Below are 27,971 nucleotides of genomic sequence, written 5' to 3'. Positions count from 1 at the left end.
TTTTACATGTTATAAATGCTTGCCGCCCCCTTCCCTAGATACGCCACTGAAGACAACAGGAGACTCTGCTCGCCAACGAAGAATGAAGAAAAAATTGTTTCAAAACCTTAAGTATCATTTTTTTGTGTAGCATTTTTAATTTTGCCAACCGCTGTCGTTGGATCGTTGCCCCTGTTGAGTTGGGGCCCCAGCCGTTCGTGCATTAGCTGGGCGTTGCTTTAAAAATTCAAGCTTCGTTTACAACAAGTTTAAAAGGCATTCTCGAGATGATAACGCTAAGAAAAAAAAACATTTTCACTCATAGTAACAGATGTGACCGAGTTTCTTATCTTTCTCAGGTCTGAGTTCAAGGGTATCCCTTCCAGTTACCCGTCCATGCGAGCATGATTGTTCCTTGCAGCTTTTCGGAGTAGTACCTTAAGGGGTGTTTCAACCTGTCTTCTGCTTCCATGGTAACCCTTGATAGTCTTGATGTCAAGGAAAACATGGAAAAAGCCACGGACAACAACTTGTTTACTAATGACTATGCATCTGATGCCATTATAACGGCAGTGCTAGACAAAGAGTGACTATACTATTGCTCGATCAATTGATGATTACTAGAAAATGCTGCAAGCTTATACTAGTTTAGTCTACTTATAGCTATCGCTTAGTGACAACGAGCAAAGATTTTACCTATACGCGCGCGCTGCTCAATTTGTTTAGAAAAATGTCATGAATTACCGTAACTACGAGAATGCAGGCTGCAGGTTAGTCATGTGTCCGTCATTTACCGTCATGGTACGCACTCATGCATTATACTTGAAGTCGTTCATTGAGTGCCTCAACTAAGGACGACGGGGTTGAGTTGTTCAAAAACCGGTTAACGCTAACTTGGGGTTAAAATGTAACGTAGGAGTTTGTAGTACTTAATTTCAAACTATTTTATAGAAGCAGCCTAAGTTAAAATTTTGGGAGTGTAGTTCTGCCTTGGAACTTTAGCGCACGTGTTCGCTTGAAAACAATGCATTCTCTGTTCTGCGTTACGTTATGAAAAGGTTGTCTTACACTACCTTATGTTAAATCGCTTCGAGATTCATTCTGCCTTGGAACTTTCCCGCACGGCTTTATTATGCTACCGCATCGCAGCCTTACGTCTTCGCGAGGCTGCTCGTTGGCAGTTAGCTACCTTCCACACAGTTCGACAGACCAATAGGCTGACTTACATTCCGACCCCACACTTATACTGTTTACCGGGTATATGGACATCAAAAAGAAATCTATTGAGTTATTTAAACTGAAAAAGGCCATAGGGAGCTTAGACAACAAGAACGGCGACGGCTATGAAAACGACACTTAAAAAGTGAATTCAGCTCCTTCAAACTTTATCGCGCTTACTTCATCTCGTTTAATTCGTCAAATGTGGGCAATTTGTTTTGGACTAGAATTCTGAGGGTCTGTATCAAAGTTCAGTAAAAGGAAAAGAAAGTTGTTGTCTTCTGTTCCCGCCCTCGACAAAACGTGAAATTAGGCATTTTTACGTTGAGAAAGAAATGTAAGAAGTAAATGTTAAGAAATGTACAAAAAAGCGTGAGGCACGTGCAAAGTTGTTGTTTTGCTAATCTAAATTTATTGCCTTTTTGCCGTTCTCGTTGCCGTCGCCGTCGTCGTTGTTTAAGCTCCCGAATAAAACTTTGCCGCTCATTAGCACGGACAACTTGCTCCATGACGGTTGGCAACCCAGACCTCACGGCTTCTTCTTACACTTTTTGTCTTGCTTTTCCTCCTACGGAAAACGGAAAAATACCAGGTCATCTAACGTAAGTATATGTAGATATAGGGCAATATCTCGATTTCGTCTTACAACGGGGCTTCCCTAGTCTGCTACACAGCCGTTTTGAGTGTCGTCATGTAACCTCCTTTGTGGGGAGGAGCGTTGCGTGACGACACTAAAAACGGTTATGTAGTAGACTAGGGCTTCCCGGACCCCCGGTGATACTTACCATTCACATAGGAACGCGGAAATTCCGGTTGGACAATCAAATGTTGGCAAATACTGTAGTCAGTGAAAGCTATACTTTGCAGTACTTTAACTTTTCATTATCTTGCTCTGGCACTTACTACTACTGAGAGTCATTTTGCATGCCTTGCTACCCCGAGACCCGAGGGGTGAGGGTGCTGCCTATAATGGCCTATACGGGGAGGCTCCGCCGAAAAGGGCGACCTTTTTCCTCTGCAGGGTACTCCCTATGATGGCCTATACGATAAAAGTCGAGAAAACGTTCTCTTTTTGAGATTGATTCCTAATTAAAAGACAGTGCATTTACAGCAGTTAACAGGGATGCAGAGTTCTAAACAAGGTATGTGAAAGGGGTACCATTTGTCAATAGAAGGTATACGAAAGGGGAACCTTTTTCTTGAAAAATGGTATACAAAAGGGTAAGGGGTTGGACCTCGGGGCGGAGCCTCCCCGTACAAACATTTGTTGAGTACCTGTCCCCCGGGCCTTTTTCAGGCTTTAGGTATGTGAAAGAGTGGGGAAATCACTTGTTGAAGTATATGAAAGGGTACAGAAATCTGTCATTTGGGTCTGTAAAAAGACCCATAAAAGGGCTAACAGATGCAATTTATGGCTAAGAAAAAGTCGAGAAACGTCCTAGTTTTGAGATAAAAGGTATAGAAAAAGGGTACCTTTTGTTACAAATGAAATATAAAGGGGTCAGGGATTGAACCTTGGGGTAGAGCCTACCAGCGTAAAACCTTGTTGAGTACCCCGTGGCCTTACTACCTACCGTGACTCCCTGCATCTTTTGAGACCCAGATAACAGCTGGTAGAGTAATATGTTGTATAGGTGGTATAAGTGGAAGTGTAGTAGTATTGAGTTTCCTGATGACAGTCGGCTGTAAAATAATAATGACAAATACCGCAAACGTCACTAGGTTGTCTGCATTGTTCATATTAGATTATTGTTCATTCAAAATATTTCGCTGTTTCTGATTGGCTCCAATTCCCCGGCCTACTACGAAAGTTAGTCCAGCCGACCCGGTATCACACCTTGGTTGGGCTAACCTACGTAGTAGGTGGTAACAACATCTGTGCACATTCATTTTCAATTGCTTGAAGGGACTTGTACCCGCAGAGGGTCCTTAATAGATTTTTTCGGGATCCAGGATTTTTCTTATTTGAAGCTCGGGATTCGGGATTTAGAGAAAAAAGGGGCCAGATTCGGGATTGAAAGCATTCTTGGGAGAGGGATGCACTGAACTTAATGTTGTACTTCCAGCTGTGAGAACTAAGTTTATAAAAAAATCTATTGTATACCGGGGCCAAGCAAGGACCTACAATGAGCTACCAGACGCGGCAAATTGCCACAGTTCAAGAAGATGTTGAGGACTGTTATTCTGTAATTTTGCTGTATAGTATTTTTTTCAAGTATCTGCCATTTCATATTTTTCTCTGCGATTCTCTTGTATTTAATTTTTATTTAACAGGACCCTCGTTGATATCAACCCTGCTGAAGGAGTAAATCCTGTATAAATGAAGATAAATAAATATTCCTCGAGCTCATGACCAGTCAGTGCTTACCATATTTGCAAGATGTAAGTGATAAGCAACCGATTCGATCGGTTAGAATAGCAACCTCGTTTCCAGGCAGCGGCGCGTCATCCTAGTTCGGAAAATGACGAAAGAGTTTACGGCTGTCTAGCCTGCGAACAGGCTCACTTTGTGGTAGTTTCTACGCGCGCTGGAGCCGGTTCGCAGAGTAATGGCTATCCGAAGACGAAATAGCTGAATTTCTGATTAAATCTGAACGGAAGAAACGCAAGAATACGCTAAAAATATTGTTCAATGGATGTCATCTACGTTTTGAGCATTACCTAGAAGATCTTTTGAAATCCTGAAACAGTGCCGAGAAACAAGCAAATGGTTTGAAGAACGTGTTTGAGGAGGTAAGGTTGTTCGGAACTCAAAAATATTTGAGTGAATAACAAAACAATTATTGCATTCCGGCTTTTGTACAATGTCAATAATTGTGCGTAATTTTCGTAACGGGCTAACACATACCATAACAGCTACTTCCAGATTTATAGTAACACCGGTTGCAGTCACATCTATATGATCCCTGCGTATTGACGCAGTGTGAGTTGGACGGGCAATTGTAACGTCCTTGAAGACATTCGTCAATGTCAACACAAGAATAATGACCATTGTTTCTCCAACCAGCCACGCAGCTGCAACGGTACGAGCCTTGCGTATTGACACACCTCGAATTGGATGGGCACCTGTGTGATCCTTGAGAACACTCATCAATATCGACACAACTGTGCGCACCTTGATTCCTCCAACCCATTACGGACAAGCAGTTGCATCGATAGGAGCCTGCAGAGTTTAGACAATTTGACTGTACCGGGCAAGCATTGGGCTTATCCACGCACTCGTCCACGTCTCTGCATGTTGGTAGACGAGCATTTGATGGATATGGGTACCATCCGCTGTTACATATGCATTTCCAGCTTCCAGCTGTGTTAACACAATAAGAGTTGCGATCGCAGCTGTGGATTCCACGACTGCACTCGTCTATGTCTGAACATTGGAACTCTGACACTTTCTCCCATCCTGGATTACACACACAATAATAACTTCCAAGGGTATTGACACATGTCGACGGATTCGGACACCTTTGATAAGACAAACAGTATTGACTTTTAGGTAGAAGCCAAAGGCCCAAAAGCTAAGACCGACAAAACTGAATTCGTAAAGAAAACTAACCAGAATAACGAGGCTTCTCTTAAGAACAACCGTTCATGAGATTTAAAGTGAGCTGATATGGTAAAGGAAATCATTCTGTGACCCATTTTGATCATTTTGAAAATGAGATGGAAGGCTTTGATTACTTAAATAACGTGGGTTTGTCCTTGAGAAATATGTCACACTATGACGGCAATCACGTACTCAGCCAGAGAGGAAATCCCAGTATAACAAATCAACATTACCTGTCAATTCCTTCCGTGCACTCATCAATGTCAGAACACACAGGATGTTCCCCTTGTCCCCGCCATCCTATATTACAACTGCATTTAAATCCTCCAGGGTAGTTGTTGCATGAAGCCTGTGGGTCGCACACGTTTGGGTATTGACACTCATCAGTATCAATACACGTTCTGCCATCAAAGGACCATCCAACAAGGGAAGGACATCCGCAACGGTAAGACCCAGGTGTGTTCACGCATTTGGCTGGTGACAGACACTCATGGGAGCCAACAAGACACTCATTGGTGTCTTCACACGATGAAGATGCATCGCTCCACTGATAACCGGGATGGCAAACGCATGGACGCAATGCACTAACATTTCGGCTGCAGTCACCATGAGGTCCACATATTTCTCCTTTTATGACTGGACATGCTGGAAATTATTTCATAAACATGAACTTCAGTGAGTACTAAAGTTGTATTAATATATGCTTCTTTATTCATCGACTGAAGAATTAAGTGAGACGATTTCTTCCGCATTGGTAAGGCCACGCCTTACCTTCTTTGACTGTGAAGCTGAGAAACTATGACTGACGCGTTAGAAGCTATTAACCTACACGACAACTACCAAACACATCTTGACAGTGTCACCAGCAATAATAGTCAGTGGTTACCAAGCAAGATGGCCTCGTTTTCTGTCAGCTAAGAACAAAATAGTATTACATTGTTCTGCTGTCTTAAGTATTATACATGTATCTATACTGCATCTATTTTTTTTTGTCGTAATATACAATTTTTAGCATTATTTAATTTTCTGTAATTAATGCAAGGTGTTTGTAATACAAATACAACCAGCAATAAAATACAGTACAGGAAAATATCTATACTTACCTGTGCTACAGTTATACCCAAAATATCTGTCATCACAAAAACACGGCTGTTCCTTATATGTCAACAAATTGTCGTTACATAAACCATGACCGCTGCAAAGTTCCGCTGGAAAACAGATACTGCAGTCCAAGGGTCTTCTCGTCCATCCATACTCACAATGACAAGTACCATTGAAGTCGCAAACTCCGTGGCCTGAGCAACGGACGTTTGGATTACATACTGAACAATTTGGACCGCTGTAGTGGCTGAGGCAATCGCATGACCCATTTCGCAAGCATTGGCCACGTCCGGAGCAAAATGTGTTTGCGTCACACATGGAACATCTACCGTATGGCTCAAACCATTGACGCTTCCATCCTCTGTAGCAAGAACAGGTGTAACTACCTTCATTATCTGTGCAGTAGGAATTCTCAATGCACATGTGCAAACCAAGCGCACACTCGTCAATATTGCTGCAGGTTTGTCCATCACCTGTCCATCCTGGGTCACACGTACATTTGTAAGATCCAAGAGTGTTGTAACATGAGGCATGGTCCCCGCAAAAAATGGAGCTCTCTCTGCACTCATTTACATCAGAACATCTGAAACCATCGCCATGGTAGCCTGTGAAGCAAGTGCAGTTGTAGCCACCAAGATAGTTATAGCAAGACGACCTCGGGTGACATTCATTGAGAGTATTTTTGGAACATTCGTCCACATCTTCACACACACTTCCGTTTTTATGAAAGCCATCCAAACAATCACAAACGTAACCACCTACTATGTTTCTGCAGAATGAGTTTTTGGTGCAGTTTACAAACGAGCATTCATCGATATCAGAACAGTTGGTTGGGCCGTCTCCGGCAAACCCAGGTTTGCAGTTACAATCAAAGGACCCTTCTTTGTTTAAACAAGTGGCATTTGGGTGACAGGTGTTGTTCTCGAGGCATTCATCGATGTCATGGCAACTCCATCCGCCGTCATCACTTTTATATCCATGGAGACAAATGCACTCGTATGATCCTGCAAGGTTCTTGCACATTGCTTTGTCGGTGCAGTTATGTGTAAAGGTACTTTGGTACGTGGGAATGGTATGAGAACTAACGTTTACTACCGAATACCAAGGAATAGATATAACAGTTGTCACGTTGTCTTCAGTTTGGACAACCTCTGTAATAGTTTCGACGCAGTCTATTTTCCTGTTGTCACTTTCGTCACAAGCACAAATAAAGGTAGAGTTAACAGCCTTGCCTTCAGCAATTGAACTGTTGTAATAGACACATGTTTGGGTTGATGCACAAACACCAGCTCTGCATTCCTCCAATTGTCCTTCTACAGTCTGTGTAATCATTCCTTTACATTCATCAATTTCGAAACAAGCATCTCCACTCTGAAAGAAACCATGATGGCACTTGCAGTCGTAACTTCCATCAACATTGACACAATCAGCGTTGGAATCACAAGATCCATAAAACTGAAGGTTATCGCACTCGTTGACATCAATGCAAGCTGTCCCGTTTTGGTTTTCAGTGTACCCCTCTGGACAGACACAATAGTGGTCTATGCCAATCGATATACAGGTCATGTTTTCGTTGCAAGTGTTATTGGCAGAGTCACAAGGGTTTACTGCATCGCAAGATGAGTTGTCTACGGCATCACATTTGCATTCATAACCACCAATTAAATTTTGGCAAACTGGAGCGAATGAGGGGCAAATGAACGAGCCCCGTTCGCATTCATCTATGTCTGTGCACGTTTGTCCAGCATTTCTGTACTGCCCGATACAAGAACAGACTTGCTGGAGAGAAAAAGTGCCGTTTTTCTCACTTGAACGTGTGACATTGTTTGTCTCATTACCACATTGATATTTCGTACAAATCCTTCCTTTGTCTTCGAATCCAGGCATACATTCACACGTAAAACTTCCCTTGGTGTTAAAGCAGGTCGCGAACATATCACAGTCGTCTAAACCAAGAATGCACTCGTCTACGTCCTTGCAGTCCTCGTTTGATGGGCCTGTGGATGTAAATCCCTCCAGGCAGGAACATGAATAATTTCCAACCGTGTTAATACAGAATTGGTTATCGCCACAAACAGAACCATTAGCGCACTCGTTTATGTCATTACAATAAAAGCCATCACCTTGCCATCCCTGTGTACAGGTACACTGAAAACCGCCGATAGTGTTCGTGCAAAGGGCGTTTGCTTGGCCGTTTTGAGAAGAACAATTGTGTGTTTCGTCTGCACATTCATCTACGTCAACGCACAATGAATTAATATGATTTGAGGTACATCGTTCCGGTATAAAGAGGGATGAATTTTCGCTTTTTCGCCACCCGTCTTTACATTTACAAGAATAATTTCCCTCACTGTTTACACAGTCTTCGTTTGCACAACATGAATTTGAATTCATTTTGCATTCATTAATATCTGTACAGTTGTAGCCATCACCTGACCACCCAGCTTCGCAGTTGCAATTGTATGTCCCAGGTACATCTATACAATTTGCGTGAATGCTGCAGTTATGATTTAGCTCTTTACACTCGTCAACATTCTCACAGAAAACGCCATTACCCACCCAGCCTGGATTGCAGTAGCACTCAAATGTTCCATTACTATCAACACATCTCCCATATCTTGAGCAAACGTCACTTCCGTTAAAACAGTTTCCTCTTTTTACACAGGAGAATCCATCCCCATAAAATCCTCTATTACACTGACATCGTACAAACGGTAACGATCTGTTGTCAACAACACAGTGAGCGTTTTCGTCGCAGATGTTTAAATGTGACTCCGCTTCACAACCTCCACAATCTAAACCATCAAAATGGCAGAGCTTTGAATCGCAAGCGGGATCGCAAGATCCGTCACGAATCGACGTAATGGTACAACCAGCTGAACATGTACAGTCCCCACCGTCAAAGTCGCAGATTCTGCTGTTACATGCAACATCACAGTGTCCATTACCAATTAAATGCTTTGGGCAATTCTCAGGAGGGCACATGCAGTCATTTCCATCATAACTGCAAGGTTCCACAAAGCAATCGATGTTGCAAATTCCATCTCCCAAAGTTGAGGTGAGGCATCCTGGAGCACACATACAATCATTTGCGTCAAATGAACATTCTTCTACTTGACACTGTTGCTGACAGGTTCCATCTCCTACCATGTCCACTTCACATTCTGGTGCGCATTCTTGCATGGCGGGTTTGGGACAGTCACCGTTGTCAAATCCGCAGGCCTGCAAGTTGCAAACAGAATCGCAAACTCCGTCGCCTCGAAAAGTAGGAAGGCAACCTTCAGAGCATGAATCAATTGAGCTCGTCGAAATTGTACAATCTCCGCCATCAAAGTTACACGCAGATAAATTACACGACAAGTCACAAAATCCGTTACCAATCATAGGAGGTGAGCACGCCTGAGGACAACTGCCTTCAACAATATGGAATGCACAATCTCCATAGTCGTAATTGCACTCCAAAATGTTGCATTTATCATCACACATTCCGTTGCCTTGAAGAACTGAGCTGCACGGACAGATTGGAAGGCTTTCGCAATCTCCTTTGTCCCGATCGCATATATCTGTATTACACTGATGATCACATATCCCATCTCCCAACATTTGAGATCGACACCCAGAGCTGCACTCCTCTTCGACGCAATCACCACCATCGTAGCCACAATTGCTGTTATTGCAAATGTGATCACACGTGCCATCACTAAGCCATGATTTTGGGCAAATGCAAACGTCTTGACAGTCCCCTTTGTCTCCATCGCACTCGGGAGAATTACAGTCTGGGTCACAAACGCTGTCACCTATCCATGCTTCAGGACAGAGCGGTGTGCAAAACTTTACCTTGGAACAGTCGTCTCCATCCCAACCTACGCTGCAAACACATACACCCTCAATGCATGTACCGTGACCAGAACATCTGCCGGGACAGGTATTAAATTGACATTTTCTTCCCCTGTAAAAGTTGTCACATTTGCAACTGCCATTGGTAAAACAAATACCATGTCCCGAACACGAAGTCAGTGAGTCGCAAGTGCTCTCAACGTTCAGAGTTGGATCAAAATGATTCAACCAGCGGTAACTGACAGCATTACGCGGTATTACTAGGTGAAGATACGGTTCTTGAGATTGGGTGTAATTGGAACCCAGCGTCAAATCTACCATCTGAGCAGACATAAGCTTATTCAATCCAATTTGAAAGTTCGTTTGATTTCGCAGAGACGATGTTTTAATGTCTACAATATCGTAGTCAGAACCACATCTACTATACGGAGACACGTTATGTACTCCAAGTTCAGTCAACTTCTGTGCCGTTAACAGAGTCATCTTCTCTAGCGATGTGTTCAGTGCTATCAAAGGGTTAATGAATTCGATCAAGTGACTCCTTTGACTTCTGTATACAAGATAAGAATAAAAGTTAGATGTGTTGAGTGTTTCCACAACAATCCATTTAGCAATAGAAAAGACACTGAGTGGCCCACGTGCAACTTCCAGATTTTTCTCTCCAGTTATTTTCTGTAAATAGAACAATGTCCTTAAAGAAGCCGGAGAATACAAATCATGAAAACTCTTTGGCTCTAGTGCGTAACCGGATTGGTTGAAATAAATGGATATGCATTCTCCGTTGTCGTGGTTACATGCGTCTGTGTTACATGCTTGGTCGCACAACCCATTGTAGAAATGAAGCACTTGAGAGCAGCCTGGGCTACAGGGAAGTAGGAATGCCATGGGATCTTTATATACGCCATCGTGTTGAACTTGTATGCTCACAAACGCTGGAAGAATTGAAACGTGTGGCAAGGTTTTCCCAATTTTTTGACCGCTCTGCACACTGGTGATATTATAGGGTCTCAAATGAGAGATTGTTACGGTATAGCCTTCCCACAAACTCTCAGGCCAGCCAGTGATTTTAATGGCGTCCTTTTCCATTTTAACGTTGCCAGATATCGGCGAATAAATAACATCAGATTTCTGAACAAGCAGATCAACCCAGTGCGTTAACTTGAAACAGCCTTCCAGTAGCATCCCAGAGCATGGTTCCCGAATATTCCAGGAACATCTGCCAGATTCCAAACATCGTTCTCTACTTGTGCGTCCTTTACAGGCAGATGGGGACTCACTTTCAGGAGCTATTGACTCAAAGAGGCCACAGAAGCTGTCCAGTCCTGCTTTGTTCCTCGAAAGGCGAAGCATTCTGGGGAATACCGGATGAAACTTTAACATTTCACTATCGTTAATACATTTGTAATTTTGATTAGACATCGGAACCGTCACAAGTGAATTGACTGCTCTAGTAAAAAGTCTCAAACGTCCAGAGTTGGCCTTTTGAATATTAACGACATCGATATGCGACCAAACGGAAATTGTTTGTAGAGTATCGTTTTGTTTCGTCTTATAGACACAGCCCCTCTTCGAACAATCTTTCCCATGAAATCCCAAAAAACAGTTGCATCGACCAGATTCACATATTCCATTTCCACTGCATAACCTACCGTGACGTAATGGACACGTTGACGTACAAGTTCCATAGTACCATTCCGTTGGACTACAAGAAGCCGTTGATGTTGGTCCACGTGATAGGCCAGCGGTGCAAAAACTACTTTTTTCACCTTTACACCATCCGCATCCTGGTTGCAAGACACATTGAGAGCAATGCTGATTCAGGTTGCATACGTAGGGGTATGCAGAGTCCAAGAACTCCACGCTTTTATTTACCTTGTCATTTAGATTTTTCAGAATGGGCCTTGTTACGTTCCAAAAATAGCCGAGGCAAAGTGATCGTATGGGTGACACAAAGTTCTCCCTGCTCGCTATGTGGTTAAGTAACAGTGAAGAATTTACCACCTTGACCAGGGGTTCACCGTTTTTCATTGATTTGAAAACGTTATAGAATACCTGGTACCTGGTTTTCCAACTGTATTTCACATCGTTCTTTGAAGGACAATAGTAGTCGAATAAAACATTTGACAGCTTTTCACTGCCCGATGAATTTGTAATCGCTAAACCCAAAACGTAACCATCAACTGCACTATTAACTGTTGATGTTGAAAGTCTGTCCTGACACAATGTTGTACTTTCTACTGAAGTATTCCAAGTGCTTAAGAAGTCGGTCGTGTCGATTAGTACAGATGCAATCCAGGTGAATGTTTCCAGTGGTTTTGAAATGTGTGGAAGAAATGGCGAGGGTTTATTTCCACTTGGTAACGTTAGGGGCGATGCCAGTATCCCAGCCAGAATAGCATCGATTTCAATGTATGATCCTCCGAAGCTATACTGTAATCTCCTATCCCCTATTTTCATCTCTGCACTAGCTTTCTCAAACACTGAATAGGACAATGGGTACATCAACGCCAGGTATTTCCAAATCTTATTAAGTCGAGTCTCCCTATTTCCAAAAAACGGGGACTGCGTAAAAAACCATGCCAATGACGTGATTTCAGTTAATTTCTTCCCTGGAAACGCCCTCTCTAGCAACCACATGTCACAATAGAGTAGATCACAAGGGGTTGAGGAAATGTTCACCAAGAATGTCCCACTAATGCTGCTTACAAAATTCGAAGCCGTTACATTTACGATGAATTCTCCTGATTGTCGATAATGATGCTCTACTAAACCTCTCACATTGGTAAGTGAAGTGTTATCTCCAAAATCAATAGTAAATGAGACATTTGTCCCACTGGCGGAGGGATTAAGATTAACAGCACGGCATGCTCTACGATCTCCACTTATTTGAAGCTTAATATTGGATACCGGTGCTTGAACGATGACCATTTCACTAGCTGAGACACTGCTTACGTCGTTTTTTGCAAATACGTTTACCACATGCACTCCTGGTGAATTGAAAGCGTGTGATGCGACACCGTATTCACTAAATACTCTGTTAAAACTGTATCTATACCTAACATTTGTTCCTGATAGGGTGAAGGAGGAAAACGAAACTGCTTCTCCTACTGCTTTTGGACTATCCGACATAACTGCAACACTTTTAATAGGCCGCTCACAAAAGACGCCATCTCCTACCCACCCATGTCTACATATACATTTGAATGATTGTCCATCTGGTCCTGAGCGGAGACATGTTGCATTCGGGTGACAGCTATGCTCACCAGTTACACACTTTCCTTTTTTGATGATGTCATCTAAGCGTGCCACCTTATCGGTTTTATCTTTCAAAGTCTTTTTTAGCTTTCCTGTTGAACGGAGGGCCCCCTTGCGCGCATCTTCATACAAGACTTTCTTTATCTGTTCTCTTTTTTGTGCACTTTCAAGCTCTCTTTCCTTTTGCCTGACATGAGTTTTCTGATTGCTTCGATCTTTTTGGAGGTTCTTTTTTGCCCTTTCTTTATCTCGCTTTTCATTGGTAAGAGCATCACGTCGATATATTGAACGTTTACCAAACAATCCTTTAACAGCTTTGATCACCTTTCCAGCAATATTACGAAGACCTTTGGCAATTTCGTCCGCTATTTTCGAGGCTATCTGACCGATTCTATTAACGACATTTTTAAGTGCCTTCGAGATGTTTTTGAAGACCCTTTTTGCCTCTTTGACAGCATTTTTAAGACGTATCACCTTTCCTGCAGCTTGTATCAAAGCATTTCCAGCCTCTTTAAATTGTCTTGTGGCTTTCTCTGCCACTTTTGAAACCTGTTCAACTGCTTTTTTAGCAGCCTCTACGGCTATTGTAGCGACCTCTCTAACAGCCTTAGCCGCCTGTGCTACAGCTTTAACAGCCTGTTCAGCGGCTTGGGCTAATGCCTTTGTTGAGTCAGCGAGGTTTTTGAGGAATCTGCCAACGTTCTTTATTAGTTCTGCTCCTAGTTTTAAGCCCATTTTTAACAAGTCTTTGATGAATTCTCCCGCGTTGCCAACAAAGTTTGTAAGTCCTTCTATAAATGCTTTTAATAACAAACGAGGATCCTTTTGGAACAGATATTTTATCAAAGTAGGCGCTTTATTCTTAACATGATCTAGTAGAAGTGGAGGGATTCTATCAGGTCTTGCATCTTGTATGTCAATTGTTAATGAAGGAAGATCTATTTTTTGCCCTAGAAAATGAAATGAAACCTTTAACGTGCTTCTTCCAGGAAATGAAATCCTCACATCACAGTCAAAGCCAGTGGGCAAAACAATTCCTCCCAAATCCTTTCCTAAGACTTTTATTTTGCCGAGATCAACTGGTCGACCAAGGGCAATTTTCGCCTGTGCGCTAATGGCAATAGAAAGACGACGACGTCTAATCACAATGTTTAGTTTCGACCCCATGAATCGCGATGATGCCCGTACCGACGAGGTTGAAGGAGCTTCCTTTATGAGAAGGTGGCCACTGGATAGTGACACACCCACAAACTGAAGATCTATTGCGGAATCTAGTACAAATAGAAGGCCAGGACCAAAAACAGCTCTTACCCTTCCACTAAATTTAACGACGCCCAGAAAGTTAAATTTCAATTCGCCAAATACTACTATCATGTCTTTGGTAACAGTCACCTCACCCCTAAGGAGTGGTACATCAAACAGTTTTAGGTGAGCTTTTGCAGAAATCAGCATTGGATTGGAAGAGTCCTCTAAGTTGATCTGTGCGGCGGCTTCAAAGTTTATCTTGACCACCCTACTTATACCAGCGTTCAAACGCAGCGACAGACCAGCATTTCCAAAGTTCTTTACACGAAGAACAACGTCAGCAGAGAGAAGAACTAAGTCCGCGGACGCAATTATCAATGCATCGTCTCCACTCTCCATCACTGGATACGGCCAGAGAGCTTTGTTTTTCTTTAGCTCCTCTGGTGATGAAGCTGCAAATTTTAGCAAAGGCCATCTAAAAGGACCGATATTGAATGCAACGTCCAAAACACGATATTTGAGAGGAACAATCTGTAGCAGCCATATAGGTTCAAACGTTTTCATGAAATTCATCCAACCAATGAGAAACTTCTTACCATCTATTGGCGGGACATTCAACGTAAGTTTACTTCCACCAGAGAACGCTGGTAGCTGAATCATAGTCAAGTCATTTTCGTGCGACAGTTTTAGGACAAGTAAACTGCTATTTGCAGCTTTTAAGTCATCCATCGATAATAAGTAGTCCTTGGTTGTGTAATACTTTACAAGCCCAACCAAAAGAGAGGCAATTGCGCCCAAGTCTTTAAAATCAGGTCTTCGATGATATATTGTTAATTGAGCTTGGAAATCAATGAGTGTCGGATATTTCACGGACAAGGGTGCAGCAAAAATCGGAATTGGCAAAAAACCCAGGATGACAATGAAGCAGTCTTTGCAGATTATGTGTGTTTCCATATTTGCCGCGTTGATTAGCAGTGGAGTTTGTCTTGGAAGGCGTGAAAGAAGTATTACAAACTTAAGATCCCAAAGATATACTTCAGCGTCAATGTCAACAAATGGCAACCCGAAAATAGTTCCGATGGAGAATCGCCTGAAGGAGACTGCTAGCAAGTCACGTAAGGGACTCACCGGCATTGCCACATCTAAGGATTCTCCATTCTGAACCTCTAGACTTAATCGTACGGGACCGTTCTGCGACATAGAGAGGGCTACGGTTATCTCTCTTGGAAATTCTGGACTTTTGAATCGCTCCATGCCCTTCGGTAGGTTATCGATATTACATCCCATCCTATTTAAGTTGCCTATTATGTCCGGAGGGGGCCACAAAGGAATGTTTGATTTGGCTAGATTAAAGAGGAACGGGATATTCTTGAAGAACTGTCGCAAGAGAGGCAGTGCCATAGGAACGCACAGCGTGTCCAAGCCTTGAACGTCAATAATAGCAGAGAAGCCGTCTCTCGTATATGCAAGAGAAGGTAGTTTGAATCTGACATAAGAATGTTTCTCACAAAGCCATGTAAAATCACAGGTATAAAGTTCGTTGTCCTTCTTGCAGGGTATCAGTTCATCCCTAATTGGCATTGTTTCTAGTTGAATTGATATACCTGTCTCTTCCGTTATCACGACGTACATTATTAATGTGTCCTTGAACACTTTAAAGGGAAACATTTTGTTAAGAACATCGAATCCCGTTACCTCAAGGCTCACCTTAATTTTGGGCTGTCTTTGTGTAACAAATATAATTTCTGGATCTGAAAACTTGATGTTCAAGTTGCAGTCTATGCCAGCAAGTTTCATATCAACTTTGGTGTCAAGGAGTTTCTTCTTAAGAGTAATTATGGCAGATCGTGACGTCACAATTACTAGTCCTTCAAGGTCACTGAAGTGTTTTTCTAACGGAATTCCGGTGAACGACGCTTTAATTGCTGCGCTAAGCTCCCAGTCCTTGTTTTGTTTTAAGTCGAGCTTCAGATATTGAACAGTAAGTCTTGCTATAAAGTTATTGGATGGGTCAGGCACTGGCAGTGGAAAGCTAAAACCGACATCAAAGCCATTGAGATCACATCGAACAGTGGCATTGAGTACATCAAATTGAGGTTTGCTGAATCTGATGCTCAAGCTGTTCAAAGTCACTTTATTGAAGTTCAAAAAGGCGCCAGGGACGATGTTAAGCAGCTGATCCCCACCGATCAGAGTTGCCAAGTCTGATAAAGTTAATGGTTGCTCCTTAAGGTTTTCGATAGCTAGAACAACGGAGTCCTTGTACACAGCGAGAACTGTCTGAACTACTGTCTTACCAAGGCTAAAAACAACATATATTGTGATCTTGACGGACTGCTTGGCAGTGAAAGGGTCCTCAATAAACAGCATTATGTAAATACGCTGAATTCTTATTCCAAGGGGAAGCGAGACGTCACTAAGGTTTGTCTCTAAAGCGCATGTTATGTTGAATATTTGAAAACGAGGGTTGGGATTGAAAGCGGCTTTAAAGTGTTTCAACAAAAACTTGTCTGCTTTTGATAGAATGTCGTCAGGAAACAGCGCTTTTAAATCAAATCCACCACCAGTCAATGCAACAATATTAGCTGCTGAAAGATCCGTTTGCTGCGGGAGGATGTTAAGTTCCCACGCTTGAGAAGAGTAATGAGGCATTGATAGGACCCCTTGAATTTGAAGGACATTGGCCCCTTTTCCAAGCGTCAAGAGACATGCCAATCGCCCAGCGACGCTCACTTTATTGGCTATTGCCACACTCAGGTCAGCCGTTATGTCAGATATACGCAACCAGTTATCAATAATGGTGACTTGGTCTTTTAGTGAAAAGCTCATCTGGAAGCTTTGGATCTTCAGCTGCCTCAGAGGTGGTAATAGGCGTAAGTTCAAAACCTTCATGGAAATTTTCAGTTTATCAAAAACTGGCGGGAAAAGATTTTCTAAGCCGAAGCCACCGACAAGTTGTTTGCCTATTTCTGCCAACGTTATCTCTGGAAATCCTGGGAATGTCAGTTTCAATTCAGGAACGTTCGGTATTTCTGGTGGGAATGGCATTCGCACAAAAATTGGCTTAGCGTTTAAGACAATAATTCCTTGTAGAGTTGCGTAAACGTTTTGGCCGACTCTCAGTTCTAAGGTAATATTTTGGAACGCCAGTGGAAAGCCTTTCAGTTGCCAGTGTTTGAGAGCGGTTACTGTTAAGTTTAATGACTCCAAACGTGCTGTTGTAGGTTCGAAGTCTGTTCTTAATGGCCAAAGTAGAACGTCTCCAATAATATCTGAAATTGGTGCCAGCAGAGATGGTGGAATCAGTTTACCGACCAACGGTAACGCTGCAATATTTGAGAGATTGAAAACCACTTTGTTTTGCAATTTCAGTGTGATCATAGAGTTCTGTGATTCTGGGATGTTGCATTCAAGTGGAAACACTATTCGGTTTCTTCCTTCTACAAACTCTATAGTGCCAGATATGTCGAGCCTGTAACTTGGAATGTCACTGAGATCTTTAACGTGTAAGTTCATGGTAGGAGCGAGCAATGAAAAGGTTGACTGGAAAAACGACCAAGAATCGGAGAGCCCTATTTTAAGGGCAAAGGATTGCAGAAAATCAAAATTGTTGGAGAACTGTACTTTCGCAAACTGTACTGAGGATTTGTCAGCGATATTGAGGCCTAACAGATCAACATCTGGTAAACTTTTTACTCCTGGCAACATCTTTTTCAAGGCATTTGTTATTAGATTATTCAGCCCTTTGACTTCTATTGGGCGAACTAGACTAAACACTTGTCCATCGGGAGAGTTTGTCAGTTTAAGCTCCAGGACTGTATTACCAAGCGAAAGACTTCCCGTCAACGTAAACTGTTGCGGGCTCATAGAAACTGTAACATTCCCAATGGTAAGAGCTCCAATGCCCCCAAGATCCCATGGGGTGCTCCGGACAGCCTGAAGTGTATTAATTTGGAACACAGTTCGCTTTTCATCGAAGGAAATAATCTGTTTTTGGAGAACTAACTCTGGAAGATACGATCCAAGGGTGGAGGGAAACTTGCTTCCTGTTGCCGAAAATAATATTCCAGTAAGATTTCGGAAAGAAATACGTGGTTGTGCGTTTTCCGGAAGGCTGATTTCTAGTGACTGGTTTCTTGAGAAGGGAACGTTCAGCTGGAAAGGCATGCTAACGCTTCCCTCGACCAAAATGATCGTTCCTTCGATAAATAGGGCGAAAGACTTTCGGACGTCGATGTCAATCGAAATAGAAATATCTCTAACGCCAAAGAAATCGTTCAGAAGTTCCCATGAATACATCCCAATAGCTCCTTTAAATGATGCTTTTTGAAGTGAAAGATTTCTGGATAAATAAAATGAGGCCTTTTCAAGGGTAAAGCTAGATATGACTGATAGTTTGCTTCTTTTCAGACCTCTTGAAATGTCCTTGATTTTCTCTCTTCCAAAGAACGTTAGATAAACTTGCTGGACAAATGACGAAACTCCTACCATCGAAGAAGTTCGGAGTTCTATTACTGGGCCTCCACTTATCGGCGGCCAGTCAAGTCGGCATGGCAAGCTCACATTTCCAAGGTTGATTTCACCGCTAACAAGAGTGTGATTCACCATGTGAAATAATTTGATATTCCCGAGGTAAAAAAATGGAAAGTTCCATACTGTTTTTGGCGGGGTTTCAACATGCAGAGTGGTTATTTTGAAAGCGCCAGTAAGCATTGAGGAAAATTCCAGTTTCAGTTTCCTGATTAGAAGCTGTGTAAGTAGCGTGTTCAGAAAAGAAGGAAAAGCGCCACTTAGACTTCCCAGCTTTGACAACGTTTTAAAATCAACGCTTATCGTTTTTGTATCTTGAAGAGTCAGTGATATAGGCCTGGCTTTAGTTGGGACTTCAATCAAAAAAGGAAACTCTATCAATGGTGGATGTCCAATGATTGCTTGGCCAAAAATTTCTGCCTTTATATCTGCGGATGAATTATGACGAGAGAGGGTAATTTTAGCGCTGAATGTTGAATTAAGTAGCTGTGTCGATAGGAATGCTCCTTTGAAGACGTTCCAATCACTTGGAAGTTGAAAGAGGACAATAATGTCAGCGAGCTGCAGGTTTGGTCTCATTTTATACATAATGCGGAATTGTTTGAGACCGAATGCGTAAGAAGAATTGTTCATTCGCATGAAATTGATGTCTGGTCGGCGCTCTTTTAAGTCCTCGAAGCAAGAAAGGAAAGCATCAACAGTTATTGATGAAGACCGTTCCTTTTCTTCTCCTGCTGCCTCGAGGATTAGATACTGTCCGTCTCTATCATTACGCATATTAACCGATATGTCTTCTCCGCAGATGTTGATACTGGCATGAAACGAGTTTCCATTTTCTGTCAACTCTAACGTTGCAGTGCTTATGATCACTTTTCCTAGGACTAAAAAGGGTCGTGTTGAAACCATTGTCACGTTAGCAATGGAGATGTTAGAAAGTCCAGCAGCTAAGCGCAAATGTAACATTGGAACAGTGATGTTTTGAGAAATGCAACTGATTGCTTCCAAGGACTTAATATTCATAAACGCCGAAAGCAGTGGTATTAGAGAGTTGAATTCGACAATAGCACTCTTATCAGCGACAATGATTTCCATAGAGCCATCTAGGTTGTCTGGAAAAATCAATTCAACGGGCAATCTTCTATTTTTCAATTTGGATTCCACGTAATTCAATGATACCAAGAAACCTTTGGCTTTGACATCAGCTTGTCCTCTTAGGAAATCCAATTTTATGTGCAGTTTAGGTTGGACAATTTTGAATTTGAATTGATGCAAGGCATCCCATCCGGGAATGTTGAAAGTTATTTGAACCTCCGATGTGTTTCCCGACTTAAATGATAGCAGGAAAGTCTCCATGGAGAGACCGTAGTTACTAAGCCCGACTAACTGCAAAGTAGGTAATAAACCAATTATTCCCACCTGATGCCATAGTTGCCTGGCAAAGTCAAGTACATCTGGTATTGGCAGTCTCTGGTTGCTGAGCAACTGCATGGTTCCATTTTTGTCAAGTGGCCAAGGAAATTCGAGGGAAACCTTCACCCCCGCAAACGTCACATCACCGTGTTGTACTCCTGAACTGTTCAGCCGGCTGTTGACAAGACTGATGTTTACTTTACGCAAGGCTTCCGTCACATCAGACAGTGAAGAAAACTGCTTTTGACTAGTGGCATGACAAGAGAACAGACAATAAACCTGCAGTGGTAAAAACCATAAGGAAGAATAGAGTTGGCCAGCATTTCAACACCAGACGAGTAACGAACTGTTGTATCGACACATTTATGTTCGTTTACGTTTATTTCCCCATCTTACTTCTTTTAGCTAATTTAAAAAAACAAACCTATTTGTGCAAGTAAAGGAGTACCCCCAACGCAGATGTTCTTAGGGGTTTGTCACGTGTTCCTGCTCGTGGGAAAGGGACGCGTAACGAATCCCTAAGAACGTCTGCGTAGGAGGCTAACGTTCGTGGGGCAGGGATGCGTAAGTGCGTGACGAATCCTAGCCTGCAGTGCAGGCGTATTTTGGGTGGGCGAAACCTTGTTCGTGTTCGTAATATTGTTGTAGCCGCTATCTTTGATTTTATGACAGTGGAAGATTGGGGAGAGTAGCAATAGCAACGCTTACGATAGGTGCGAGGGCGAAAGAAGGAAAGGGGGCAGGGGGAGGGGAGAAAAAAATGCGCCTGCCCGATATCATTGTTCTTTTGGGAAACTCCGTACGCTGGCAAACGGAGCTCCTGATTGGTGCGGCATAGGGAAGTAGATTGATGCCTGTCAATTAACTGTAAGTCTATACTGTTTATTCCGTTTCCGTCTGTCTTTTGGAATTGGAGCGGCTGGGAATGTCGCGTGTATTACGCAGTGAGAAAGTCAAAGCGATTTCTACACTGGTCATCAGGACAAGATTTGCTAGCAGTACTAAAACCTACACCACTTTTACCTCATGCCAAAATGCTGCTTGTTCCAATACGTTTTTTTTTTCTGGCGAGTAGATTATGCTCTAAAGGGTTCTATGTTTTGATTGAGCAAATGTGATTTTAGCCGCTTGTTTCATACTGAGAGGTCATGACATGCTTATTGATTTTCTGTGGGTTTTGAATTTCTGGTCTTCATAATTTGCCCTCTGACGCAAGAGCGTTTTCTGTGACCTCTTTTGAAGCGTAAAGCTCTTTTTGTCGCTGAATAAGACTGTTACGTTCTTTATTTTTGTCCAAAGCGCCTCAGGTTCTGAATAACTAAGCGATTTTCTTTCTAGTCCGAGAATGTGATGTTTTCCTGCAATGTTGTATCTCGCTGGGCCCAGCTCGTTAGTTTTTTAAATTTTTTGCAGGATGTTAAACTCTCACGGATAGCGATTTACAGAGATGAATTTAGAAGAATGAATTGAAGCTTAAACTGAAGCTTCATCAGCTGTGGAGAATTGCATTGTGACTCAGTCAAGATAAAAACAATGATAAACTCCAGCTTGTTTTTCTCAAGACAATGCGAGTCTTTGGACTGGAGCGACTGTTTGGTTGCTTTTAGGTTTTTTTTCTCTCGCCTCTTACGCCACGCTTTACCGATTTCTTTACTAATTTTGAGAAAAAAACCGACTGTTTTGCAGTCTAGGTTGTTTTCGGCTACTCATTTCCGGAAGAGCGCTCACGCGCGTCTAATTAGGGGTTGTTTCTCATTTTCACAGTGTTTTCGGGCGGGCGTTTTCTCTTCTCTCTCCCCGCCAGGAGCATCAGCCCATCAAATGGAGCCTCCATCTCCCATACAAGCCCTTGGAGTCAACCATTTCCCGAGTAGATTTATAATTAGAACGGTTCCCAGGGGAGACTTCGCGCGCCGACGGTGGGAAGAGCCAATCACAACGACGAAATGACACTGCTATTGTACTTCACCAAACAGCAGGAAATTTGGTGTTGACAGGCCAAGCACAATCATAAGCTAGTGAAACGTGACTTTAGCGTTTTCATCCCTCGGAGATTTTCTTTCTTTTCTTTCTAGCGGGTAGATTATACTGTGGAGAGTTTTACACTCTGACTATGTTAATCTTAATTTTGGTTGCTTGTCTCACATTAAGAAGCCATGAAGCTGGTCTGTTACATGAATAATGATTAACTACTACCTGCAGTCTGTAGTTCTGACAGGATTCGTTTTCTTTAGCCAATTTTTTTCAGCGTTAAGGTTCTCATTTCGGCTAAACGACTCAATGTTAATCAAATTTCTAGTTTTTCAAGGTTTTTTTTTTCCGAAATGCGTTTATCTGAATAAATACTTGTAGTCCATTGCGGTTGTTTTGCCCGTCAGCTAGTGTGATGATTCCCTGCTACGTATGTTTTGTAACGCCGGGCCCAGCCATTGTTTTCTCGCAAAAAAGTGATCTACAGATGCGAATTCGAAGGAAAGAATTGAGCCTAAACTTCTACATTAACTGCTGGGAATTGTCCTGTTAGTCAGTCATAATTCTTTTGGCGCAGATACAATTCATTTTGTTTTTCTTGAGATAAGTGGGTCTTTGGACTTGAGCGCGATGTCACAAATTCCTCCGTTAGCAAATTATTCACGGTCAAGCAACTGTTGTCTTCTGTTCAACTTTTCAAGTGTCAGTTTTATCAGGCAACTCTCATGGTGATACAAGTCAGTTGTAAAGGAAGACTGCAATTTCTCAAATTTCGGAACTGAAGTATTCCTCGTTAGTTGCTACTTAGGTCATCGCTTTTGTACGCGGTGCTTATAACTGGCGAAATCCACTCCACGGTGATGACAAAAATCAAATAATCCTGGCACTTTTTCGGCGCTGATCATCGACAAATTCCAAATCGTCCGCAGAACGCTTAATCGTCGACTCTTTTCAAGGTGCATGCTTAAATATGGGATGTATGGCGGCAAAAAAAAAAAAAAACTCGCAAAGATAACCTTTCCGTGATCCTCAGTTCGCTGACTTTGTCCCATCCCTTCATGCCCAGTCTCAGTCGGGTAATTCTTTAACTTTTATTTCATGACACCCAGATCCCAGCGGCTGTAATATTGTAAAAATGGACGTATAGTAAAAAAGGAAAACGGTCGAAGGACCGGCTTCTGAGTTCGACTTCATCCAACTTCATTTTTGCACGGTGACATTCGAGACTCACGGAAATATCACACTTTTCGCGGGAAACAAGCCGTTCTATTGATAAATCTACTCGGGAAAGGGTTGACTCAAGAAATTAATGGCGATGGAGGCTCCATTTGATAGGCTCCTGTCCCCGCCCCCTCCCGCTCCCTTTGACTCGCCCCATCTCCTCCCCTCCTCGGGAAGTTTCAACATGGCGCTTTCGCGAGCAAATTGCATGCTCAAAGAAAACGCCTGCACTGCAGGCTAGACGAATCCCTAAAAGCGTTTGCGTTGGAGGCTAATTAAGGAGCGGTGTCACGAAATTTATCAGAACTTTTAAAAACAGTGGGAACTGCCACAAAATTAAGTGAAAACATGAAAAAAAGAAACACGCTCAAAATGTTAAAAGAGAGTATAATTATATAACACAGCAAATGCAAAAAGAGGCACGGATGGACAAACTTGAAGAAGATTGAAACTTATTGAAATTGTGGATTTGAAAATTTGTTGACCTAACAGTTTCAAAGTTCACTTTTGTTGTTTGTAATGTTTGATGTAATGCTTGGGAGACGTGTTCGTTTGACGCCAAGCTGTGATTTTCTCACTGATAGTGATTTCTCAAGTTCCATAGCAAATAAGGAAGAGTAATTAACATTTTTAAATTGATGAGGCTGAGTATCATATGAAGAATTATCGACATCGAGGAGCTTTTCGGCGGGTCACTTTTTAAGACTTGACCGAAACCGATAACCGCGCATGAAAAGCCTGTGGCACCCAAGGTATCCTTTAGGCTGGTAGCTGACAAATTGTTCACACTTGAATCAGTACTTCTCTACTCTTAAGTGTAATTTACAAGTGAGGCTACTGTTTTGCGACTCTAAATTAGAGAATGTCGACAATAGCTTTAGTTAAGAATTACACTTGCTAAAGTTTTTTTTTTCTCTAATTGATTCCAAGAGGAAACAAATATACATCGTTTGCAAACAAGTGATAGTTATTTTGTATGACGTAATATGTTGCCACAACTACTGCAAAACAATTTGTAACCAGGATGTTGACATACGACGAATTGTGTTTCGGCAAGTTTGCCAAAATTTGAAAATGAACAATAGAAATCACTGCACGCAAAGATTATTAGCACTTAAAAGATTATCAAGGGTGTTTAAGTTCTGCCGTACTAATTATGCTGTTGCCATTGCGACCTGTCTCGTGATGGAATTATGTGACAACTTGTTTGCGACACGCAAAAAATGAACCAAGTATTAAAAGATAGACAATAACACAATCCGGGAAAACAAACTAACAGACCTAATTATTTGTGAAACCGGATTTAAGTATTGTCATTTCGAATAGACTCACGTACAAGGAGGTTGGTGTGCAGAAATTATCAAAGAACGTGATTAACAAAACAGGATTTTGACAACTGGTTGTCGATCCGCGTTACCCTTAGATTATGCACGTTGTGTTTCTATAACTTCTATACAGTCGACTCCCGATAATTCGAACCTTGAAGAGAAATAGAAAAAGTTCGAGTTATCGGGAGTTCGAGTTATCGAAGGTAAAATTATATTGAAAATGATCTGAAGGGAAATGAAAAGTGCTTCGAGTTAGCGGGAGGTTCGAGTTGTAGAGGGTTCGAGTTAGCGGGAGTCGACTGTACTAAGTTAGATCGTAAAATGGAATGTATGCAGCTTTGAAAATGTGAAGAATCGAGATCAAATGATCAATTATTGGTTAGTATGGCTAAATTTTTCTTTTATAATAATACAAAGTGACTTAACGGCTAATTTTTTGTTATGTCTGTAGACAAAAATTATCGCAAATTTAGCCATTGTCTACACACCGGTCATTCTGCGGATTTTAAATCCACGTCGAAAGGAAACAGTCCATTTTCCACGTTTTTGCGTGTCAGAGTGTTAAAGTAAAATTAAAACAGAGATCTTTATCATTCAGCGGCTTCTTTTCTAGGAGGGGGTGTTGTGGAGTAACCCGCTCTAAAAATTACCCAAAACAGAAAAACCGCGATAGATTTCGATCACAACCGAAAACCGAATACAAAACGATCATAACCGAAGTTTTATACAGATCAATTTTCAAAACCCTAGTCTAGATGTCAAACGCTAATGATATGTGGAATATAGAGACCAAACGGTAAATTTGAAGAACAGTTCCCAAAAAAATCTGTGGGCCGTCTGTCGGTAGACTTGGGGAGCTGTTCTTCAATTTTGTCGTGTAAACAATATCACATCATCAAGATTTTAATATCATCTTAGTATCAGCACTATCCATGGATGCTATGGTCGTAAAACCGGTATATCTGCCCTCGATTGAAGTAGCAATAGAAGACAATGAGGGAAATTTTGCGTTTGCAAAAAGCTCTCCTATAGCTATAAACCTCAATCAAAATTCCAGAATCCTACATTGCAATTTGACCTGGATTGACTGTAAAATAGAAACAATTATAAAGTAGCCCAACATTTGACTACACAAAGACCCACAGAGGAATCTCACCTGCTTAATTTTTGCCAAAAAACCGGATTCTAAAAAAGCGAAAAACGGGAAACCGCAACTGACAACAAAACGTATAAACCGAAGTTTTTCAGGGCAAAAACCGAAAAACCGACCTACAAAATGGCCAAAACCGAAAATCCCAAAGCCCCCCCTCTAGCAGTGACTGAACAACTAAAAGGGATTTTGAAACCCCATTAGAATTGGGGAACTTCGTACATTTTTTGCATGGCCTTGGGTACAGTGTGTGTTTTAATGACGTGTATACACCATAATCCTATCTCATGTCCGTATGTGGAATAGAATAGTTAAAAGATAAAAACTAACAAAAAACTAAACAACAGTTTCGATTCTAGAGTTTTAATTTTTTTCTCGGGTTTGTCGATCAGTAATCAGACTTATGCTGATTTGGCGTCCCTCAAGCATGTCCCGTGGATCAACAGACAAAACACAACCGAGTATAACCACTTTCAATAAAGTTTGTTTATATGACCTTTACGAATTTTCCGGTTCTTGACAATCGAAACAGAAATTTAAAGAAACGTTTAAATACCTCTTTCACTTTCACATTGCACAGCGCATCCCAAATTTAACATGTTGCAGGTTCATATCGTGTGGTATCAAGCTTATTGTCTCGAATAATTTCCATTCCTTGAATACTTTCACCTTCTTTTAGATCAAAATATTCGATTTCTCGATCGAATCGTTTGGCAAAAGACTCCAAAGAAACTGTTTCATTCTGAGGAACTTGTTGGTCATGCCTACAATAGCACTATAATAATGCCACACTCATTTCTTCGGCATATCCTAACAGAAAAGGTATCCCTCTTTAACAGATTCTTAACATACCTAGTTTAAAACTTTTCATCCCTTTTAAATGCTGTAAATCCGTTGTCGTTTGAATGTGAATAAATCGCAAGACCAGAAAGTTTTCTCGACTTTTTCCAGTCATAAAATGCACCTGTTAGGTCTTTTTGGCCTTTTTACAGACCGAAATGACAGATTTCCCTAGCCGGCTTTCATATTCTTCAACTAGCGAAATTTCTAGCCTGAAAAAGGTACAGTATTGTGTCCTTGGTCCGGCCGGTTTTACTTTGTGATGTAATTTTAAGGGAAGAAAATAAGGTAGCCTGTTCCTCTCAAGTTTCTAGTTGAGTGAAACTAGAAACTTGAGCCTGCTCTCGCACGCTAGTAATAAGGTTACAATACAAACGAAATTTTCCGAGTGTTCATTGATCTATTCGCCTTCTTAAGCTCGATTCGAGGTTTTCCTGAAGCTAGCGAAGGCTGGAAAATCAAGTTAACGCGAACTAAGGTGGATTTTTGTTTTTTTATGGCGCCTTAAATTACTTGGATCCATGAATTTAGACATATACAATCAGTACAAGAAATGTTCTCTTACATTGTTTCGAATGGTTACAACATTGTTCCAACATTCCAATGCTGTGTTGCGCTAAAAATCGTCGTTGCGAATCAGTCTCCTGTAACATAACCTTTAAAGACATAAAATTTCCTAATGGGAAGTTTTTCTTGAGAACTGTGAACAAGCGACGACAAGCTTTTCTTTCTCTCTAAAATTTGATTGAATTCATTCAAACTAGTTGCGATTTCGCTACCGTCGCATCGTAACCAACAACACAGTCATTCGCACAGAAGCGAAAATGATAATTCTTCATGAGACCAAACTATAGCTCTTTACACAGAAATCTCATTTTGGTTTGGAAGTTTAATGCTGTCTATAGAAAACATACAGGAATTTAGATCAGGTGGTGCTTGGAACGTTTCTTTTTGCGCACAGTTTCCATGCCGGCTTACAAAGTCGCCATAAGTGGCCGGACCAGGGACCTTCAAACGGAGCGGTCATTTTCTATGATGTAGGATTTTCGGCAACGCTCAGAAGCCGTCGGTTTGTCACAAGTAAGAAAATGTTACGGTAACTTACTGGGCAAATTTCAGCACACTACTCTTCTTCTAAGATAAGAAATACTCATTTACGTCTTTTTCTTCCGCAACAAGGACCACCTACCCCCTTCGGGCAAAGCCTCCTCGTATAGGCTTTTATAGGTAGTACCCCCGGGATTTTGGAGTTACCCTTTCATAGTTGTCGGGCTACATCTCTGGCGAATAATTGAAAGAAGACGCGTTACACTCTCCACCTACGAGCTCCTGCAGTTTCCTA

At 41.8% G+C, this 27,971-nt stretch overlaps 2 protein-coding genes across 2 annotated transcripts in view; one reads left to right on the top strand and one right to left on the bottom strand.

Annotated features, from left to right (window-relative positions):
- LOC140930242 (sperm microtubule associated protein 1-like) overlaps positions 1-27,971 on the top strand; it is a 182,946-nt gene that overhangs the window by 64,850 nt on the left and 90,125 nt on the right. The window lies entirely within an intron of this gene.
- Positions 135-27,971, bottom strand: part of LOC140931459 (uncharacterized) — a 27,932-nt gene continuing 95 nt past the window's right edge. The window contains exons 2-6 of the mRNA XM_073381272.1: positions 5,845-20,398; positions 4,975-5,386; positions 4,046-4,659; positions 2,772-2,880; positions 135-1,765 (exon numbers count right to left, since the gene is read on the bottom strand). Coding sequence (XP_073237373.1) covers positions 1,684-1,765; positions 2,772-2,880; positions 4,046-4,659; positions 4,975-5,386; positions 5,845-20,398 — 15,771 coding nt within the window. The 3' untranslated portion in view covers positions 135-1,683. The remainder of the gene's footprint in view (positions 1,766-2,771; positions 2,881-4,045; positions 4,660-4,974; positions 5,387-5,844; positions 20,399-27,971) is intronic.

This window comes from Porites lutea, chromosome 3 (genome assembly GCF_958299795.1).
Source record: "Porites lutea chromosome 3, jaPorLute2.1, whole genome shotgun sequence".
In the NCBI taxonomy this organism is placed as follows: Eukaryota; Metazoa; Cnidaria; class Anthozoa; order Scleractinia; family Poritidae; genus Porites; species Porites lutea.
This window is presented reverse-complemented; position numbering and strand designations above follow the sequence as displayed.